The following is a 15,137-nucleotide window of genomic DNA, read 5'->3' as shown; positions in this document are numbered from 1 at the left end:
TAACAACTTACCCCTAGACCTCTATGGTGAGTGCTATCGCAGCAGTGAGGTAAGGGCTGCCCGCCTCCTTCTCCGTCGCTGCCGGCTCTGGGGGAATTCCACTTGCCTCCAGCTGGCCATGCAAGCTGATGCCCGTGCCTTTTTCGCCCAGGATGGAGTACAGGTGAGTATCTGCAACACCAACGTCCCAAACAGTCTCCAAGCCGACTCTGGGAAGTATGGGGATGAGCCTCTGCCATTGGGAACGGCCATGGTCTGGACCAGCCCCTCTCCCTGGAGACTACCCAGAAAGTCTCTCTTCTCTCTCAGAAAGGCTGCTCTTCCCATAAGAAGCCTCACTCCCTTCCACCAAAAGCCAACCTTCCCATGGCAAAGCCCATTTTCCTAAAAAGTTCTACTCCAGATAGAGAAACTCTTGATGACCCTATCAGGAAGTTCTACCTTTAACCTAGGAAGTCCTTCCTGCTTCCACAGAAGAGCCCATTTCTTTCAAAGGAAGTCCTAGTTCATCCACAGGAAGTCCTGCCTCATCCATAGGAAGTCCCGCCTCATCCACAGGAAGTATTTTCCACTTCCTTTAGAGGTCCCTAGTTCCAGTTCTCAGCAATTAGAATGGTCTTACTGGACAATCACATATATATATATATATGGTTGTTTTTTTTTTTTTTTGGACATAAAGTTTGGCCTAGGAAATCTCACCCTTCCTATAGGAAATCATCTCCCTTGGGAAGCCCTACTTGCTCCCAGATCTCTCCAATTTCTCAGTATTTTTAATTTAACTCTGTATTTTAATGTTCTCAGTATTTTTAATTTAACTCTGACAGGGGCTTAGAGCCCCACCTCAGTACAGGAAGTTGTGCCCACCCAACAGAAAGTCCCATCCTCCTCTGTTGAAATGGTTTAGCTGACATTTCAAACAGCTACCCAGAGTCCCTTGCTGTGGATAGTGGTTAAACTCATGGATTCCAGCTCTACCTCATACAGGCTGTGTTTCTTTTTTTCTTTTCTTTTTTTTTTTTTCTGAGACAGAGCCTTGCTCTGCTGCCAGGCTGAAGTGCAGTACTACAATCTCAGCTCACTGCAACCACCACCTCCCTGGTTCAAGCGATTTTCCTGCCTCAGCCTCCCGAGTAGATGGGACTACAAGTGTGTGCCACCACACCCGACTAATTTTTGTATTCTCAGTAGAGATGGGGTTTCACCATGTTGGCCAGGATGGTCTCGATCTCCTGACTTCATGATCTGTCTGCCTCAGCCTCCCAAAGTACTGGGATTACAGGCATGAGCCACGGCGCCCAGCCAAGGCTGTGTTTTTTCAGGTCATTTCCTTAACCTCTCTGTGCCTCATGTGTGTCAAGGAGGAGATAATAGTAGACACCCCCTTGTGTGTCAAGCGTTGAGTGAACGAATCTACATAAAGTGCTGAGTTCTGTATCTGCCATATCGTGTCAGTAGTGTTGGCTGTTTACTGCCAGACCCTGGCCCAAGTTTTCTTTGCCTTTCACCAACATTCCCCTACCTCAGTAGTTGTGACTGTGACATTGAGCACTTGCTCTATGCTCTGAAGCTGTGGTCCAACCCTTGTTGGGTGTCTAAGGGAGGGAGCTATAGGGGAGATTTGGATCCTAATCCTGCCCACCCCCCACAGTCTCTGCTGACACAGAAGTGGTGGGGACACATGGCCAGCACCACACCCATCTGGGCCCTGGTTCTCGCCTTCTTTTGCCCCCCACTCATCTACACCCACCTCATCACCTTCAGGTCAGTCCCCTGGGGTGACGGTGATGGGAACGGGGGTGGAGTGCTCAGTTTCTCCTTCCCGCTTGCTCCGCCCACCTTTCTTTCCTGGTCTGCCCATTAGGCTCCTTCCCTGGGAATGGGACTCTCTCTCCCTCCACTAAGGGAGTGTTGTGGGAGGTGAGTTTTGGGGAGATCCTCCCTATGGTGTCTCTTGCAGCAGTTTCTCTGCCTTTCTGGCCCTGGCTCTCGAGGAAGCTCGCTTTTGGGTGACTTTAGGGGGCCACCTCTCTGTCTCTCTGCCGTGTGTCCAGGGGAAGAGGTTTGAGTTTTTCTGGAGAACTCCTCTCCACCTTCTCTTCCCCTCATTTCTCACTCTGTGCCTCCCTCCTTGCCAGGAAATCAGAAGAGGAGCCCACACAGGGGGATCTGGAGTTTGACATGGATAGTGCTGTTAATGGGGAAGGGCCTGTCAGGTGAGTGGACCCCCCAGCACTGTGTGAGGTGGAGACACCCTGGGCAGCTTCAGGACATGTGCCACTTCCACGCTGTTAGTCCCCTCTTGAGTTGCTACAAAGGAATACCTGAGGCTGGGTAATTTATAAAGAAAAGAGGTTTCATTGGTTAATGGTTCTGTAGGCTGTACAGGAAGCATAGTGCTGGCATCTGCTACTGGTGAGCCCTCAGGACACTTCCACTCATGGCAGAAAGTGAGGGAGGAGTCAGTGTATCACACAGTGAGAGCAGAAGCAGGAGTTAGAGGGTGGCCACACACTTTTAAACAAACAGATCTCATATGAACTAACTGAGCAAAAAGTCACCAAAGGGACGATGCTAAGCCATTTGTGAGGGACCCACTGCCAGGACCCAGACGCCTCCCACCAGGCCCCACCTCCAACATTAGGGATTACATTTTTCCCCCCTTCTTGCCTCCCTCCCTCCCTCCCTCCCTCCTTCCTTCCCTTCCTTCCTCCCTCCCTCCCTCCCTTCCTTCTTTATTCCCTCCCTCCCTCTCTCTTTTTCTTTCTTTCTTCTTTCTTTTTCTTTCTCTTTCTCCTTCCTTCCTTCCTCCCTCCCTCCCTTCTTCCTTACTCCCTCTCTTTTATTTCCTTTCTTCCTACTTTCTTTCTATCTTTCTCTTTCATTTCCCTTCCTTCCTTCCTCTCTCCCTCCCTCTCTCCCTCCCTCCCTCCCTTCCTTCCCCCCTTCTTTCTTTCTTGTTTTTTTCTTCTCCCTCTGTGGCCCAGGCTAGAGTGCAGTGATGCAGTCTCAGCTCAATGCAGCCTCTGTTTCCTGGGTTCCTGATCCACCTGCCTCAGCCTCCCAAGTAACTGGGACTACAGGCGTGCGCCACCACACCTGGCTAATTATTGTTTTTGTTTTGAGATGGAGTCTCACTCTGTTGCTAGACTGGAGTGCAGTGGCGCCATCTCGGCTCATTGCAACCTCCGCTTCCCAGGTTCAAGCGATTCTCCTGTCTCGGCCTCCCGAGTAGCTGAGATTACAGGTGTGCATCATTACGCCCAGCTAATTTTTTTGTATATTTGATAGAGATGGGGTTTCACCATGTTGGCCAGGCTGGTCTCCAACACCTGACCTTGTGATCCATCTGCCTCGGTCTCCCAAAGTTCTGGGATTATAGGCGTGAGCCACCACACCTAGAGATTTGGAAGGAATAAACATCCAAACTATATCACACGTCCCATCAGGGACTGAGATACTGAGGAAGCTTCCCAAATGCCAAGTTCAAGGCTTGGCTCAAGATGTGGTTCTGTCACCAAGGAGGCCATCACTAGAAACTGATTTGCTTCATGCTACAAGTACTTCCATTCCTCTGTAGCAAGCAGGATCAGTTCATTTAGGGATTTTTAACCTACTTTTCTCATGGCCCCAAGGCCCCTGCTTCTAATCACTATGCTATGGTCCCCATAAAAGTGTTTTAAAATTGAGGCCTAAGCAAATGAAATAGAATATTTATCAAACTTTCTTTTTCTTTTTTTGAGATGAAGTCTCACTCTTGTTGCCCAGGCTGGAGTGCAGTGGCGTGATTTCAGCTCAGTGCAACCTCCACCTCCCGGGTTCAAGCAATTCTCCTGCCTCAGCCTCCTGAGTAGCTGGGATTACAGGCATCTGCCACCACACTCACTAATTTTTGTACTTTTAGTAGAGATGGGGTTTCGCCATGTTGGCCAGGCTGTTCTCGAACTGCTGACCTCAGGTGATCCACCTACTTCGGCCTCCCAAAGTGCTGGGATTACAGGTGTGAGCCACTATGCCCGGCCCTTTTTTTTTTTTTTTTTTTTTTTTTTGAGACAAGATCTCACTCTGTCACCCATTCTGGACTGCAGTGGTGTGACTATGGCTTCTTGCAGCCTTGACCTCCTGTGCTCAAGTGATCCTCCCCTCTCAGCCTCCCAACTAGCTGGGACCACAAGCATGTGCCACTGTACCTGGCTAATTTTTAAAAAAAAATTTTCTAAAAGTCTGGGTCTTGCTAACTCCAACTCCTCAGCTCAAGTGATCTGTCCACCTTTTGACGGGAGATCTCAGAAGTCAGAGGTTAGATACAAGAGAAAAAGCTGAGAAGGTGGTCTGGGCCTGTAATCGCAGCACTTTGAGAGGTCGAGGCGGGCAGATTACCTGGGGTCGGGAGTTGGAGACCAGCCTGGTCAGTATGGTGAAGCCCGGTCTCTACTAAAAATCCAAAAATTAGCCAGCTGGTGGTGCGCACCTGCAGTCCCAGCTACTCGGGAGTCTGAGGCAGGAGAGTCGCTTGAACCCAGGAGGCGGAGATCTCGCTCCAGCCTGTTGACAGTGAGACTCCATCTTAAAAAGAAAACAAAACAAAAAGCCAAGAAGGGGGATCTGGGCAGACTGAGTTTTGAGTTTCGGGTCAGGCAGGGTCCGACGTGGCAGTCCAGAAGTCCCCATCATGGTGGAGATCAGGACTCAGGGGTCAGAGCGAGGCCTCCTCCCTTCTCTTCTGTCCCCCACAGGCCGGGGAACCCCGCGGAGAGGACGTCGCAGGGGGTCGCACACGAGCCGGGCCGCCGGGGCTGCTGCAGGGGCTGCTGCGTGGGGCGCGGGTACCTGCGCCGCTGGGCGCACTTCTGGGGCGCGCCGGTGACGGTCTTCATGGGCAACGTGGTCAGCTACCTGCTGTTCCTGCTGCTGTTCGCGCGGGTGCTGCTCGTGGACTTCCAGCCGTCGCCGCCCGGCGGCCTGGAGCTGCTGCTCTACTTCTGGGCTTTCACGCTGCTGTGCGAGGAGCTGCGCCAGGGCCTAAGCGGGGGCTGGGGCAGCCTGGCCAGCGGGGGCCCCGGGCCTGGTCATGCCTCACTGCGCCAGCGCCTGCACCTCTACCTCGCCGACAGCTGGAACCAGTGCGACCTAGTGGCCCTCACCTGCTTCCTCCTGGGCGTGGGCTGCCGGTGAGTGCCCCGGGGTCCTGGAACCCCGGGCCCTGGCCACCTCTCATCCTCCCTGCCCACTCCGGGGTCTCCACTCCCGGGTCTCCACTTCTGGGTTCCCTGAAGCTGGGCAGCAGGTCAAGCCAACCCAGCTGACTGGAGAAAAACAAAACTCCCTAGGAAAGTTGGGCATGACGATTGCCCCAGGGTAATTGGCTGGCACCTGGAGATCCGGCTTCAGGGACGGCAGGATTTTAGAGAAAGCCCCACTGTCCGCCACTCAGCCTCTGCTATTTATTGCTAGGTCTGAAAGTTACCAGATATTTCTGGGAGGCCCTACCTTACCCCCTCCCTCCCATTCATTCGCACAGCTTGTATGTCTCAGGCCTTACCCTCCGGCTCCCAACTTTCTTTCTTTCTTTGTCTTTTTGTTTTTGTTTTTGTTTTTGTTTTTGAGACGGAGTTTCACTCTTGTTACCCAGGCTGGAGTGCAATGGCGTGATCTCGGCTCACCGCCACCTCCGCCTCCTGGGTTCAGGCAATTCTCCTGCCTCAGCCTCCTGAGTAGCTGGGATGACAGGCACGCGCCACCACGCCCAGCTAATTTTTTGTATTTTTAGTAGAGACGGGGTTTCACCATGTTCACCAGGATGGTCTCGATCTCTTGACCTCGTGATCCACCCGCCTCGGCCTCCCAAAGTGCTGGGATTACAGGTGTGAGCCACCGCGCCCGGCCTTGTTTTTGTTTTTTTTTTGAGACGGAGTCTCGAGACTCCGTCGCCCAGACTGGAGTGCAGTGGCGTGATCTCGGCTCACTGCAACCTCTGCCTCCCGGGTTCAAGAGATTCTCCTGCCTCAGCCTCCCGGGTAGCTAAGATTACAGGCACCTGCCACTACACCTAGCTAATTTTTTTGTATTTTTAGTAGAGACGGGGTTTCGCTATGTTGGCCAGTCTGGTCTCAAACTCCTGATCTCATGATTTGCTCACCTCGGCCTTTCAAAGTAGTGGGATTACAGGTCTGTCTGTCTTTCTTTTCTTTCCTTTTCTTCCTTCTTTCTTCCTCTCTCTTTCTCTCTCTTCCTTCCTTCTTTCTTTTCTTTTCTTTTCTTTTTTTGGATGGAGTCTTGCTCTGCTACCCAGGCTGGAGTGCAGTGGTGTGATCTTGGCTCACTGCAACCTCTGCCTCCTGGGTTGAAGAGATATCTGATATTTTAGCCCTCCAAGTAGCTGGGATTTCAGGCGTGCACCACCATGACTGGCTAATTTTTGTATTTTTAGTAGAGTTGGGGTTTCACCATGTTGGCCACACTGGCCTCGAACACCTAACCTCAGGTGATCCGCCCACCTTGGCCTCCCAAAGTGCTAGGATTACAGGCGTGAGCCACTGGGACCAGCTTTTTTTTTTTCTTTGGTAGTGATGGAGTCTTGCTACGTTGCCCAGGCTGGTCTTGAACTCCTGGCCTCCCACATTGACCTCCCAATGTGCTCGGATTACCAGCATGAGCCACTGTGCCCGGCCCCCTGATTGATTTTATATTCAGGGCAGTTAAAGTCATTTCAGTTATTTTCATTTTTACTTTATGAAATTATTTCAACTTAGTTAATTGTTATTGGGGTTAGTTTTATAACACATTTGATTCCTCATTCATGTTTTGGTTCGTACTGAATTTTGTCAAAGTCTAGGGTGTGTCTGTCAATTGCCCTTGGTGCCTGTTAGCTGTTTTGTGTCCAGTTTTCCTGGGTCAGATTTCATAGCTTCAAATTTCATCAGGGAGGCTGGAATGCTCTGTCAACTTTTTTTTTTTTTTTTTTTTTTTTTCGAGACAGAGTCTCGCTCTATGGCCCAGGCTGGAGTGCAGTGGCTCGATCTCATCTCACTCCAACCTCCACCTCCTGGGTTCAAGCGATTCTCCTGCCTCAGCCTCCCGAGTAGCTGTCTTGCTATGTTGGAATTACAGGTGGGATTACAGACACCTGCCACCACGCCTGGCTAATTTTTTTGTATTTTTAGTAGAGACGAGGTTTCACCACATTGGCCAGGCTGGTTTTCGAACTCCTGACCTCAGGCGATCCACCCCTCTCTGCCTCCCAAACTGTCAAGTTTTTAGTCATGAAACCCTTGGCCGTTTCTGTGTATTTCTTAGCTAAGTCTACACAAAAAACCAGTTGTGAGGAATTTTCCTCCACTGTTTTCTGTTGCTGGGACTGGGCTGTGTGGTGTTAGCTCACTTCTTCCCCAGGTTCCAGACCATATCGTTAGTTCTCGAAGCGAGGGGAAGGTGCAGGTCAGAATGTCCTTGGGAACAAATCACCTTGTCTTTGGGTCTTGCCACATGCTGTTCCCATTCCTGAAACTCTTCCCTTCTCTCCTCTGCCAAGCCAAGTCTGACCCTTCCTACAGACGTCATCTGCTGTCCCTGCCTTTGGAAGCCTTTCTTACCCTCCTTCGACCCTAGGTCCCTCTCTGGTGGTGCCCTGTGTCCTTGGATGAGGTCTGTGCAAACCTACCTTTGAAGGCCAAGGGGAGCTGAGAGGCTGAGGAAAGAGGCTGACAAATTCAGCTTCTCAGAAATAAACATTCCCTGAGGATGTATGAACAGAAGCCCTGTCTCAAGGTGGATCCCTCAGCCCACCCTCCAGAAAATAATCATTCTAATTTTTTTTTTTTTTAAGATGGAGTTTCACTCTTATTGCCCAGGCTGGAGTACGACGGCGCGATCTCAGCTCGCCGCAACCTCTGCCTCCCAGGTTCAGGCAATTCTCCTGCCTCAGCCTCCCGAGTAGCCGGGATTACAGGCACGCGCCACCACGCCTGGCTAATTTTTGTTGTTGTGGTTGTTTTGAGACAGGGTTTCGCTCTTGTTGACCAGTCTGGAGTGCAATGGCATGATCTGGGCTCGCCTTAACCTCTGCCTCCCAGGTTCAAGTGATTCTCCTGTCTCAGCCTCCTGAGTAGCTGGGATTACAGGCATGCGCCACCACGCCCAGCTAATTTTGTATTTTCAGTAGAGACAGGGTTTCTCCATGTTGGTCAGGCTGGTCTTGAACCCCCGATCTCAGGTGATCCGCCAACCTCAGCCTCCCAAAGTGCTGGGATTACAGGCATGAGCCACCATGCCCAGCCTCTGAATTTGCTTTTTAAAGATAAGACACCAGGTCTCACTAGGTTGCTCAGATTGGTCTTAGGCTCCTGGCCTCAAACAGTCGTCCCACCTCGATTTCCCTAAAATGTTAGGATTATAGGTGTGAGCCACTGTGCCCAGCTCAGAAAGTAGTAAGCCTTTTTTTGTACAACACATGCAGCTGGTTTAGAGGGTTTGTGAAACTCTGGCCACTGGGGAAGTTAGATAAGCATCTTTATGAGGGGTTATCTCTGCCACAGGCATTATTTCATGACGGAGGGGTTATCTGTACAGAGATCATGGGTCATTGAAGCCTCGCCCAAGATGTCCTGCTGCCTCAGCCTCTCGTAAGAATAGTTACGACTACAGGCACGTGCCACCGTGTCCAGCTAATTTTTTTTATTTATTTATTTTTTTTCTTTTGGTAGAGATGCAGTTTCACCATGTTACCCAGGCTATAACATTTTAAAATTTTAATTTGATATTTTTATAGAGGCATGTCTTGCTCTGTTGCCCAGGCTGGAGTGCAGTGGCATGATCATGGCTCACTGTAGCCTCAACCTCCCTGGCCCAAACCATCCTCTACCTCAGCCTCCCAAGTAGCTGCGATTGCAGGCACGCACCACCACATCTGCCGAATTTTTGTTTTTTGGTAGATACAGGATCTCAAGATCTTATTATGTGCCCCAGCTGGTATCACACTCCTAGCCTCAAGGGATCCTCCTGCCTCAGCCTCCCAAAGTGTTGGCATTACAGATGTAAGCCTTTGCACCCCGCAACACCTTTTAAATATCGGTTATTACCAAAGAAATGCAGAAATAACGGCCCCATTGAGCAAGAGGAGACAAATGAAGGACACAGAATATAAACCAAAGATTTTCCTCCACTGTTACAAGCATCCTGCTTTTCTCAGCGGTTACCTCCATCAGTAGTCTGGTGCACATCCTGTCTGTTCTTTTTCTATTCATTTACATGGACAAGTACACAGAATTCTCTTTACACCAATTACATGGTATTTATGTATCTTCTAGTAACTTTTTCTTTCTCTTTTTCGGAGACAGAGCCTCACTCTGTCACCCAGGCAGGAGTGCGGTGGCACGATCTCTGCTCACTGCAACCTCCGCCTCCCGGGTTCAAGTGATTCTCCTGCCTCAGCCTCTCGAGTAACTGGGATTACAGGCATCTGCCACCACATCCAGCTGACTTTTTGTATTTTAGTAGAGGTGGGGTTTCACCGTGTTGCCCAGGCTGGTCTCAAACTCCTGACCTTGTGATCCGCCTGCCTTGGCCTCCCAAAGTGCTGGGACTACAGGCATGAGCCATTGTGCCCAGCCTTTTTCTTTTTTTAAAAGACTGGGTCGTAAATAAAAAAAAATTAAAAATAATAATAAAATAAAAGACAGGGTCTCCCTAAGTTGCCCAGGCTGTTCTTGAATTCCTGGGCTCAAGCAATCCTCCCACCTCAGCCTCCAAAAACATTTTCTTTTTCTCTGCAGTGTGTCCTGAGATTCTTTCTATGTCAATACAGTATTTGCAAATGTACTTTATTTTTTGAAAACGCCACATCAGATTCCAGAAGAAAGAATTTTAGCCATCCTTGACTAAAGATCAGATGAGACACACTTCTTGACAGAATTTAAGGAATGTGGTGTTTTCATAAGGCAGTGAAACAAAAATTCTGACCTTCAGGAGATAGAAATCAGCCTAAGAATTTCTCAACAACATCTCTTTCATTTTCTACTCCGGATAATATGAGGGCAAGTGTTGTGGCTCACACCTGTAATCCCAGCACTTTGCAAGGCTGAGGAGGGAGGGTTGCTTGAGGCCAGGAGTTTGAGATCAGCCTGGGCAACATAACAAATCCCTGTCTCAACCAAAAATTTAAAAAGCGGGCTAGGTGTGGCGACTCACTCCGTAATTACAGCACTTTGAGAGGCTGAGGTGGGTGGATTACCTGAGGTTGGGAGTTCGAAACCAGCCTGACCAACATGGAGAAACCCCATCTCTAATAAAAATACAAAATTAGTGGGGCATGGTGACACATGCCTGTAATCCCAGCTACTCAGGCTGAGGCAGGAGAATCAATCACTTGAACCCTGGAGGCAGAGGTTTCGATCAGCTGAGATTGCGCTACTACACTCTAGCCTGGGCAACAAGAGCAAAACTCTGTCTCAAAAAAAGACAAAAAAAAAAACTGAGCCAGGCACAGCGATATGCCTTGTAGTCTCGGGTACCTGGAAAGCTGAGGCTGGAGCCCAGGAGTTTGAGGCTCCAGTGAACTATGATTGTGCACTGTACTCAAGCCTGGGTGACGGCGAGACCCTGTCTCTTTAAAAAAAAAAAAAAAGTAATATAAAAAGACTTTTTTTTTTTTTTTTTTTTGAGACGGAGTTTCGCTCTTGTTGCCCAGGCTGGAGTGCAATGGCGCGATCTCGGCTCACCGCAACCTCCGCCTCCCGGGCTCAGGCAATTCTCCTGCCTCAGCCTCCTGAGTAGCTGGGATTACAGGCACACGCCACCATGCCCAGCTAATTTTTAGTATTTTTAGTAGAGACGGGGTTTCACCATGTTGACCAGGATGGTCTCGATCTCTCGACCTCGTGATCCACCCGCCTTGGCCTCCCAAAGTGCTGGGATTACAGGCTTGAGCCACCGCGCCCGGCCTATAAAAAGACTTTTAAATTTATTTTGTATTTTTATTTTTTGAGACAGGATCTCAGCTCTGTTGCCCAGGCTGGAGTGCAGTGGTGTGATCTTGGCTCACTGCACGCTCTTCCTCCCGGGCTCAAGCGATCCTCTCACCTCAACCTCCGGAGTAGCTGGGACTACAGGCACAGGGCACCACAGCTGGCTAATTTTTATATTTTTTTTTGTAGAGATAGAGGCTGCCATGTTGCCCAGGCTAATATAAAGTTATGATCAGACAATTACTGCTCTGTTCCAGTTCTCTGCTGATGGGGTCCCCTCCCTCCCTCCGTTTCTTCCGTCCGTCCTTTTTTTTTCTCTCTCTCTTTCCCTCTCCCCACTCCCTCTCTCCCTCCCAGCTACTAGGACACTCCTCCTTTTGAGGAGAGCAAACAGAAAACTTTGTGGACACAACCTGGTGACTGGTTTTGTTCGTTTGTATTTGTTTTCTTTCTTTTTTTCTTGAGACAGAGTTTTGCTGTGTTGCCCAGGCTGGAGTAGAATGGGACAATCTTGGCTCACCGCAACCTCCACCTCCTGGGTTCAAGCGATTCTCCTGCCTCAGCCTCCTGAGCAGCTGGGATGACAGGCACGCGCCACTACATTCAACTATTTATTTATTTTTTTTTTTTGTAAAGTTGGGATTTTGCCCTGTTGACTAGGTTGATCTCAAACTCCTGGCCTCAAGTGATCCACCCACCTTAGCCTCTGAAAGTGCTGGGATTACAGGTGTCGGCCACCGGCGCCCAGCCAACAACCTGGTGACTCTTTACAAGGGACCTGACATGTCCTGAATGGTGGATGGTGATGACCCCCTACTCAAGCTTTTCTCAGTAGACACACGGAGAGGCAGGCTTCCTCTAAGCTGCGTTACGAAGTGATTCAACATAAATAATTTCTTTAAGCAGGGAACAAGATATGAGAGTTTCGCAGAACACGAATACTTCCGTTTATCCTTTGTTGTATTTGGATAAAGTGATTTTTGAGATGAAAGCGCTAAGGCCATTTGCTACCGTGCTCTAGGATTGCCAGCGATATTTTGGACAGTTTATCAAGCCCAGCACTTTCGAAGTGAAGGAAGCAGCATTACATGAGAAAAATGGAGAGATCTCAGCTTACAAGAGAGAAATGTCTAATCATCATCAGAACTGAATGGATGAATCATCCTTATTTGCCAATTCCCTCTACATGGACACTTAGGTTATTTCTCCTCCTCCTCCTCTTCCTCCTTCTCCTTCTTCTTCTTCTTCCTTCCTTCTTTCCTTTTTTTTTTTTTTCCCAATCAAATGGCCTTGCTGTAGTCTTTCTTCTTTTTTTGTTTTAAATAAGATGAAGTCTCACTGTGTTGCCTGGGCTGGTCTTAATTTCCTGGGCTCAAGCAATACCTCCTCTTTGGCTTCCCAAAGTGCTGGGATTACAGGCTTGAGCCGCCGTGCCCAGCCCTGTTTATAGGATTATTATTCCAGAATAATAAAAGTTTACATCCCAGATGTAAAGTTCCTGGGTCAAAAGGTACATATATTCTTGACATGATAAGATTTCCTGCGAAGTAGCTTCACCCATTTCCACGCCTACCATCAGGGCGAGAGAGTGCCCCCTAGAGGACATGCTCGACAATGCCTGATACTTTGACTTAGAATGTAGCTCTCCTAGTTCTAATTTATGCACTCTTGACTTCCAGGTAGGTAGGACATCTTTTCCTAAGCTTAAAGGTCACATGTACTTTTGTCAGTTGTCTTCTTTGCACCCCAATTTTTAAAATTGGGGTTCATTGATTGTATATGTAATACATATAAAATCATATATATATTTATATATGAGGATATTATACATACATATATATATATTTACACATATGTAAGTGTGTCGCTGTTCTCCTTGTACTCTGGATCCTAATCCCTGGTAGTTTTGTTAGTCTTTTTTTTTTTTTTTTTGCGACGGAGTTTCGCTCTTGTTACCCAGGCTGGAGTGCAATGGCGCGATCCCGGCTCACCGCAACCTCCGCCTCCTGGGTTCAAGCAATTCTCCTGCCTCAGCCTCCTGAGTAGCTGGGATTACAGGCACGCGCCACCATGCCCAGCTAATGTTTTGTATTTTTAGTAGAGACGGGGTTTCACCGTGTTGACCAGGATGGTCTCGATCTCTTGACCTCGTGATCCACCCGCCTCGGCCTCCCAAAGTTCTGGGATTACAGGCTTGAGCCAAGTTTTGTTAGTCTTAATGTCTTCATCTCTTCTCGAAGTTTGTGGCTTGTCTTTTCACTTTCACTTTTTTTTTTTTTTTTTTTTTTTTTTTTTTTTGAGACAGAGTCTCACTCTGTCGCCAGGCTGCAGTGCAGTGTCATGATCTTGGCTCACTGCAACCTCCTCCTCCCGAGTTCAAGCGATTCTGTTGCCTCAACTTCCCAAGTAGCTGGGACTCCAAGCACGTGCCACCACACCGAGCTCATTTTTGTATTTTTAGTAGAGATGGGGTTTCACCAGGTTGGCCAGGATGGTCTTGATCTCTTGACCTCGTGTTCTGCCCGCCTCGGCCTCCCAAAGTGCTGGGATTACAGGTGTGAGCCACTGCACCTATCCATGTACTAGGTTTTTAATCCATCCAAAGTTTAAATACTTGAGGATGCAAAATAGGGGTAGAATTGTTATTTTCGCCACGGGAATGACTGCTGTTTACTGGCCATTTGAAGTTCCTCTGTGAATTGTACTTGGTATCCTTTATCTGGCTTCCTTCCTTTTGTTTATTGGTTTGCATGGTCTCTGTATGATTTGCCTTTTATAGATTGGACAGCTATTCTGGCAGTTTTTCCAGCTTGATTCTTAAAAGGACCAGCTCTTTGCTGAGACCATTGTTCATCAGTCATTACTGAATAGGTACAGCCATTTTATTTCTTCTTCTTCTTCTTCTATTTTTTTTTTGAGACAGGGTCTCGCTCTGTCACCCAGGCTAGAGTGCAGTGATGTGATCTCAGCTCGCTGCAACCTCCGCCTCCCAGGTTCAAGCGATTCTCCTGCCTCAGCTTCCTGAGTAGCTGGGATTATAGGCGCCTGCCACCATGCCCAGCTAATTTTTGTATTTTTAGTAGAGACGGGGTTTTACCGTGTTGATCAGGCTGATCTCGAACTCCCGACCTTGTGATCCCCCCCACCTCGGCCTCCCAAAGTGCTGGCATTACAGGCGTGAACCCCCGTGCCTGGCTGTGCAGCCATTTTAAAAATAGGTCCCAGGGCCCTGTGTGGACCAGCACTGAGTCCACGCAGGGACTGAGTCTCTGTCCCCACTCCCTGGGACTCTGTACCCCTGTTTCTAAGAAAATGCCTCTGTCTCTCTGAGTCTCTGTCTCCCTCTTTCTCTGAATCTCTGAGTGACACCCCACATCCTCCGCCATCATCTCTCTGAGTCTCTGTCCACCCCACTCCCTCTTTCTTTTTTTGAGTAAACCTCGGGTGACTTGGAGGGTCCTGGTCCTGCCCAGTGGAGGCTGCGGCTTTATCTGAAGCATGGCATTGGGGAGACTCAATTTTTCTTGGCATCTTGTGACATTTGAGTGACCCTTGCGGTATCTCCTCACACCCCAGGCTGACCCCAGGTTTGTACGACCTGGGCCGCGCTGTCCTCTGCCTCGACTTCATGGTTTTCACGGTGCGGCTGCTGCACATCTTCACGGTCAACAAACAGCTGGGGCCCAAGATCGTCATCGTGAACAAGATGGTGAGTGAGGGGCGGGGCTGAAGTGGGCAGGGCCAGAGGGAAAGGGGTGGGGCCAGGGAAGCAGCGGTGGGTGGAGAAAGGGCGTGACTTCAGGGAGCAGGGGCGTGGCTTTGGGATATAGTGGGGCCAGAGTAGGGAGGGGTGGGGCCAGAGTAGAGAAGGGCGGGGCCGGACTCAGCCACGCCTCCCCGCAGGTGAAGGACGTGTTCTTCTTCCTCTTCTTCCTCGGCGTGTGGTTAGTGGCCTACGGCGTGGCCACGGAGGGGCTCCTAAGGCCCCAGCACAGTGACCTCCCAAGTATCCTGCGCCGTGTCTTCTACCGTCCCTACCTGCAGATCTTCGGGCAGATCCCCCAGGAGGACATGGACGGTAGGGAGAGATGACAGGGCCTGACAGCCTCCCTCTAAGCTTCTCTGTCCCCGCACCCTGGGTCTCTGTACCCCTGTCTCTAAGAAAATGTCTCTGTCTCT

The 15,137-nt window shown here is 49.5% G+C and overlaps 1 protein-coding gene across 4 annotated transcripts in view; it reads left to right on the top strand.

Moving 5' to 3' along the window:
- The window catches only part of TRPM4 (transient receptor potential cation channel subfamily M member 4), a 48,587-nt gene that overhangs the window by 27,128 nt on the left and 6,322 nt on the right, over positions 1–15,137 (top strand). For all 4 annotated transcript variants that reach the window (XR_012513796.1, XM_003940341.4, XM_074386086.1 and 1 more), the window contains 6 exons: positions 18–163; positions 1,649–1,761; positions 2,136–2,213; positions 4,734–5,168; positions 14,535–14,667; positions 14,862–15,036. Coding sequence is in view for 3 of the 4 variants with exons in the window: in XM_003940341.4 (XP_003940390.3) it covers positions 18–163; positions 1,649–1,761; positions 2,136–2,213; positions 4,734–5,168; positions 14,535–14,667; positions 14,862–15,036 (1,080 nt within the window). In the remaining variant the exon portion in view is untranslated. The remainder of the gene's footprint in view (positions 1–17; positions 164–1,648; positions 1,762–2,135; positions 2,214–4,733; positions 5,169–14,534; positions 14,668–14,861; positions 15,037–15,137) is intronic.

This window comes from Saimiri boliviensis, chromosome 14 (genome assembly GCF_048565385.1).
Source record: "Saimiri boliviensis isolate mSaiBol1 chromosome 14, mSaiBol1.pri, whole genome shotgun sequence".
NCBI classification, from domain to species: domain Eukaryota; kingdom Metazoa; phylum Chordata; class Mammalia; order Primates; family Cebidae; genus Saimiri; species Saimiri boliviensis.
This window is presented reverse-complemented; position numbering and strand designations above follow the sequence as displayed.